General features: G+C 39.5%; 1 protein-coding gene across 2 annotated transcripts in view; it reads right to left on the reverse strand.

Moving 5' to 3' along the window:
* The window catches only part of LOC111862613, a 9,277-nt gene extending 5,201 nt beyond the window's left edge, over positions 1 to 4,076 (reverse strand). For both annotated transcript variants that reach the window (XM_023848137.2, XM_023848136.2), the window contains exons 1-2: positions 3,984 to 4,076; positions 1,456 to 2,153 (exon numbers count right to left, since the gene is read on the reverse strand). In XM_023848137.2, the coding sequence (XP_023703905.1) occupies positions 1,456 to 2,153; positions 3,984 to 4,008 (723 nt within the window). In that variant the 5' untranslated portion in view covers positions 4,009 to 4,076. The remainder of the gene's footprint in view (positions 1 to 1,455; positions 2,154 to 3,983) is intronic.
* Between the last annotated feature and the right edge of the window lie 2,934 nt (positions 4,077 to 7,010).

Below are 7,010 nucleotides of genomic sequence, written 5' to 3' on the forward strand. Positions count from 1 at the left end.
TGCAGTTTTCCCTAACAGAAAGCAAAATTTCACGCACACTCTTTGTTCCTTCTGGTCGGCCATCTCACTAATCGCCAAAGGGTTGAAACAGGAACGCACACACCAGAGCACCACAGACAAACCACTTAACTCAGACTGACGCCAGCTCACTAACAGTCGCGGGAGACCCCCAGCTAACACCACCTAGCAGCACAACTCGTAACTACAAAGCATGCGCGCGCAACAGGTCGTTTCCGGTTATTTTTGGGTCCCCCTTCGTACTGCATTTTTACTGAGAAGTAAAATCCATTCTACAGTGTGATAGATGAGTGAGAGCAATCTGTAACCTTCATGCTATTATAACTATGCTCTGGGAAATGTAATACATTGCAGTGTCATCAACATACAGTGCTGCTTAGACTGATGTATTAGCTGCACTGTCGATCGCATTGATGGCAATTGCAAACGGGTACATCTGAAACCAGCATTTGTTACACTCTGTTTCCTTTTTGATAAAGCACAGAAAAAACATTACCAAAATAAACACAGAAATAACAATTCTGGAGAAAGCTCAAAAGATACAATGGCAGCCAACCCATAGGAGTTTTGCCAGTAAAGGATCCTTAGGAAACTGTATTGTTACGTTGTGTCATACACCTCAGAATCAAAGAAGACCACAACAAAGTGTTGGAGCTGAATGAACCATAGGAGCTGGGCATGTAAATTGTGTAACTAGAAATTCTATATGAACAGTTCCTTTATACCTTAATAACTACAAGCATGGTGAAGGTGTGATGTTTGAAGCTATAATCTTACAACTGCAGCACACTGAGAATCTGTACTAGGAGGACTTATGGATAGAACTGGATCACTAAATTATAAAATTATTAATTTATGCTTATCTGACAAATATAATATATTGGTAATCTGTACTTGTGAAAATTATACATGGAAATGGACCACTAAATTCTACAGCTGCTGCTAGCCCTATCATCAGAAAGATGAGTTTTAAAGTAAGAACAGTAGGTGCCATAAGTTCATCCCAGGAACTTATTTCATCACTAAATTAGTCTCTGGAAAATTTTAAATTTTATACTAAATTGCACCAAATTTAGATCATACTAATTTGTTCTTCACAAAATATTATTAGCATAATTAAATAAAGAAGGAAGAAAAGGAAAGGACATGCAGTAAGCACGGGGCAACTGAAAATTTTAAATATTGTCACATTTCTTAAGAAAAGAGAGAACTTGGAATTCCTAGACATACATGAAAGAGGAATATTAAAATATGTCTTAAAGGAATAATGCGAGTGAATTAGATGCAGCAGGCTCAGAATGGTATGGGATGGAGGGATTTTATGAACACAGTGATGAACCTCTGAGTTCCATAAACGCAGGGAATTTCTTGACTATCGGAGTAAATATCAGCTTCTCAAGGAAGAACTGTATGATGGTGATAGTAAATTGTACTCACCAAGGCACTAGTCTCAGCAGCATTCAAAACTGTGTTAACAGGAGTGCATGAGTGTCCATCAGAAGTACCACGATTTGTCAGTGATTGAGACAATACTTTTTTAGTGACTGGAACAGCATTTGGTGGATCTACAAGTATCACTTCTATGTCATTTGACTGCGTGTCACATTCTTCTACTATGTTGGAATTCGGCTGTTTTAAACGTACTTTTGTTGCTTTAACACCTGACTGCCTGCCATATTTTTGTACAGCAGTAGAAATTCGCGTTGAACATACTTTCATTTCTCTAAAATTTGATTGCTTCAAACTTTCTTGTACGAGTTCTGTGGTAGAATTTGGCTGTATGACACACATTTCTGTTCCATCAACATCCAGCTGCTTGTCACCTTCTTGTATCATGGTGGAATTTAGTTGCTTTACACGTACTTCCACTTCTTTATAATCACACTGTTTACCATGTTGTTGGTGTACTGTAGACTTTAAATGTGACTTTCCTACACTTTTCACAGCTATTGATTGTGACTGGTAGGCAGAAAGTGATTGCACCATAGAATTTAATGCTTGTGGAGGTACTTCAGCACCCCCTCTTTCTTCAACAGGTGATGAAGTCTCTGTAGGAATTTTCTTCTTTTGCTTTGTTGAATTCTCTCTGCATTCTGAAGTACCTTCACATGTCCAACTGAAGTTACATGGCCTCCCTATAAACCAATGAATTATAATTTTACAGAAGTCATTATCACTGTCCTATTCACATATTCAATTCACAAGCACAAATTGCTTAACCACTAAGTGCTTAAATTTCCCTACATGCTTCAGCCCTTAGACCATGTTCAGGGGTATCTAACCTATTAGCCACCCTAACATTATGCAACACAGACCATCTTACCAGGGGGTAATGCAACATAACACAGTTAAACAGAGATCTGAAAGCCTGCAAACATAAGACATGAATGGCAACAAAAACTGACTGTTGATCTCTACAGTTTGTTTGTAATTATTGTACCATACTGATATTTTAGATATAGATATAGATATCATTAGGAGGTGCTTTTTAATTGGATACAAGGGAACAGAATTATAATACGCCATACTACACTCCACAGAAATGCTAGCAATTACATGCAGTGCAATGGAACACAGCATTATACATACTTGACAGAAATGCTAGTGATATACAGAGCAACAGCCTAAATTCTACAAGCAAGGCATACTCCATATCATTTGAAGATGTTATTGAGATTGTATATATTAATGGATTTAGAAGGTGGTGCATTGATGTGTGTGTGTGTGGGGGGGGGGATGAGTGCATTGTTTGTATATACAAACACACTAGTGAAAGTGAGAATTCATCATCTGGGTCTTTAAAAAAATAAAGTAAAATTGTCTTTTATTGTCAGAAATTTATGAATATACCAATATTTCCTTGCCCGCAGGGGAGAAACAAGCAAATCAAATGTATACAAATTTCCATGTACATGTGTTGAACTGCATGAAAAAGGCAATGGAAATTACCCACAAACCAAACTGAAATTGCTTATTACGTACAAGTAACATTAGGACATGGCTGCACCATAGCTCAAGTGATTAGTCACTGGCTTCCCACTGCGGCGGCCTGGGTTCGATCCCGGGTCTGGTCAAGTGGGATTTGTGGTGGATAAAGTGGCGCTGGGGCTGGTTTCCTCCGAGTTCTTCGGTTTCCCCTGCCAGTCTTCATAATCACCCGGGGCAGGCTACAATAGGCCAAGCAGTGGCCGCCATGCCGAGTGAACTCAGTTGGACTCCACCCCCCACTAAGAGAATTAAAAAAAAATTAACATTAGGAGATTGAATTCTGTGAAATGCAACAATGTTTCTTAATAATAAAATTTAGCATTTACATGTTTCAGCCAATGATGGCCATAATCAGAAGGTGACCAGCACTTCAAAGGAAATGTTTCACGTGTATTATGTGCATGTCTTGTCTCATAAAGGTTAAAAAAATAGTTTTTAAAATATGCCCCGTTAAAAATTTTTTTTGATTGATAATTGTTGAGTCCCAGTGATAGTCATATTCCTTCCCAGTATGTCATCTGTATCATGCCGTCTTGTGTGTGTGGGTGGGATTGTGGTGTTGTGTGCAATGTGTTCTGGTTCAGCAAACAACACCACAATCCCACCAACACAATACAGACAACCTACCGGATCTGTTCCTGTCCTCAGACGAGGGGGCAGGACACCTATTCTGTTTGGTCTCTTAGAAAGTGCTAACCTCAATCAGGTTGTGAGAACGGAAACAGTTCCAGCTTCCAAAACACTGTCTTTGCTAGTTCTTTTTAAAAAACAGATGATGGACAAAGTCTAAGAACCCAATAATTCTGAGTTTCAATTCACTCGTCTGTCATTCACAACAATTTCTTACTATGTGACAAGTACCCATGTGTAAAAGACACTATCATGCACAACACTTTCTCCCTCCTGTCTCTTCCTAACTCCATTCCAGCTATACTCTTTCTTTCAAATCTGGGCAGCCATTTTCTATCTGAACTCACCCTGCATTATGTATTTCTTCCACATTAATTTCACTTCTTTCCAGTCATCGGGAAATCCACATTGAAATTTGTTTCGTACATAACATGGCAAATCTGAAATTGTAGAGAAACCAGATTATTCCTTTCCCATCCACACCTACCAGCTGCAATGCTATGAAAACAGCATGCACACATATTTAACCTGTTTCTGCCTCTCTAACCATCTCTTGGTCTTCAAGTTGTAAGTAAACACTGCCTAGTAGACCACAAGCTGATTTACTTGGTATTATTTTGCAGTTCCCTGCAGGGAACATGCAAAATCTTTTACGTTACACCCCGGTCTTTTGAGATGTGCATGAAGACTGCCAGCAAATACATCACATTTTTATGCTTTATTTGTCCTGTCTTTATTATTCTTCACGAGGAACAAATACAGAAATACGATCTGAAGGATCAAACTGGACAGAGATTGCTGAAGTTTACTTCAAGACTAGTAATTTTCTTTTATCCAGAACAGGGAGGCAACATGGGTGAGGTAATCTCCCAGCCTTTTTAATCATGTACTACATGACAGAAATTCAAAAAGACCCTTTTAATTCAGGCTGAGAGCCAAAATGGGAAACTTAAAAACCAGTCAAATGAAGGTTAAGAATAACTTTTATTGTTCTTATACATGAACTACTAAATGTAAATAGTAATGACATAATATTCAGCATGTCATCATATGGAGGTAAAGTCACAAATTTGGTGGCAGAAAGCTATCAAAAGTGGACACATAGGAAAGTAATGACAGAAACCTTCCAACAGAGGACAGGAAGGAGTTAAAACTAAAACAAACAGTGAACACTTAAGAATTCACAGTTCCGTACTAAATCTCATGTAAATTTTCAACAAGACTCATACAACAAATTTCAAATTTGCTCTTTTCCACCAGTGTGATGGCTGCTACCAGGTCAACCCAGTCACCATCACAGACTGTACTGATATTGACACCAAACCCAATATTTGATCCTGGGTAACTTGGTATTTGCCTACCTGCACAAGCCAGCCATTCTGCAGCAGCATTACAAATTACAAAGCATATTTTTAAATTAATGTAATGGGAAACCTATTCAACATATTCTGATCGAGTTTTCATTACACATCTCACAACATGTCTAGTAGTGTCTGAAGGAGTAGCATACAAGCACAGGCAAATAAGTTTCAAGACTCATTTTTAATTTTGTGCCAGGTGATCTGGCAATAATACAGGGTGGGGCACAGAAACTTCCTTTTTTTGAAGGCATATAAAAGAAAAATTATTGCTGATAGACAAAATTTATATTTAGCTAATGAAAGAACATACTTTAAAGTTTTAAATCATGTAGGTTTAAACAAAATATCTTGAAGGTGGTGGCCACCATTCTTTATGCACTGATGCAACCGTTTTCTGAAGTTCCCCTCTGCACATTCCAACATGTGCACCGGAATTTGGGCTACTTCCTGCCGAATAACATTCTTCAGCTGAAGCAGGTTTGTGGGGCGATGTTTAAAAACCTCTGCCTTGAGGTATCCCCATAAAAAATCATGGGGTCTTAGATCAGGTGAGTGTGCTGCCCACGGGATGTCACCTCGAAGCAAGATGAGCCGTCCGGGGAACTTTGCCCTCAAAACTGTCATCGAAACTCGGGCTGTGTGGGCCGTGGCACCATCCTGTTGGAAGCAGACATTTCCTAGATGCATTTTTTCAAGAGCTGGTTCAACACAGTTTTAATCATGTCCACATACCGCTGTGAATTGACAGTAACTGCATGATTGTCTTCTTCAAAAAAATAAGGGCCAATAACTCCAACTCCCGACAACACACACCACACTGTCACCTTATCACTGTGAAGTGGCCTCTCATGGAGTCCTCTGGGATTGTTACCACTCCAATAGCACATATTCTGCTTGTTGACATATCCGGATAGGTGAAAATGTGCCTCATCACTAAAGGAAACAAGTGTGTCAGGGGGTAGAGTTTCCAATAACATTTCGCACGCCATTATTCGGTTCTGGAAATCATGTGGTGACAATTCTTGCACAACAACCATCTTATAGGGATGGAAATGAAGATGTTCGTGAAGAATTCGGCGCATTCAACGATTGGATATGTCTAGGGCGACTGCATTTTTGCGAGCGGAGGGTCTTGGAGATCTCAAAATCGACTGTTGAACTGCCTTCACATTTTCTGGCGTCATAACGATCTGTTGTCACCACACTCCCGGTTGTCCTAAAGTTCTCTACCCACAAAACAATCGATTTCCAGTCGGGAACCAGACCTCTGGGCTTAATTCCAAAGTCAGTATGGAACACACGCTGCACCGCTACGTAGGAATGGTTGTTCGAAAAATAGGCTTCAACAGCAAATGCACGCTGCTCACTCATCCACCTCATGTTTCCTACTGAGGGGTATTAGACAGAAACTTCCGTGACTGCTGTGTTCATCGAGCCTGTCCCCACTTTTCTGCGACCTCCCCTCCCTTCAAAATGCGTCTTCACAAAAAGGAAGTTTCTGTGCCCCACCCTGTATTACTTGCAATGTTAGGTGATGCAATGAGACAGAGGTCATGTGGAAAGTCTGGATAAGCTGCATTCAGTATCCATTGAACAACACCTTGTTAGATCACTGTGTGTTGTCAACTTTTTTTAGAAGTAAAAATAAAGCATATGATGGAACAGACAGTAATGTGAAATTTTGTGTTAAACTGCAGAAACCGTCAAGTGAAATATCAGACATGTTAAAAACAGTTCCTGGTGAATCTACTATGAGCAAGAGTAATGTTTTAAGTGGCAAAAACATTTCAGAGAAGGCAGAGATGTGAACAATAATGAAAGGCAAGGTGCTCTCATAACGAAGTGAATGGATGAAAATGTGAAAATCAAGGTACTTGTGCGATCTGACAGCTGATGAGCCTGATATGAGCAAAGAGACTATTTGGAAAAATTTTAGTGCAAGATCTTGGCATGAAAAAGTCAGCAGTGAAGCTCGTGCCATGAAACCTGACAGAAGAACAAAAGCACAGACGT

The sequence above is a fragment of the Cryptotermes secundus genome, unplaced genomic scaffold (assembly GCF_002891405.2).
Source record: "Cryptotermes secundus unplaced genomic scaffold, Csec_1.0 scaffold2393, whole genome shotgun sequence".
Classification (NCBI taxonomy): Eukaryota; Metazoa; Arthropoda; class Insecta; order Blattodea; family Kalotermitidae; genus Cryptotermes; species Cryptotermes secundus.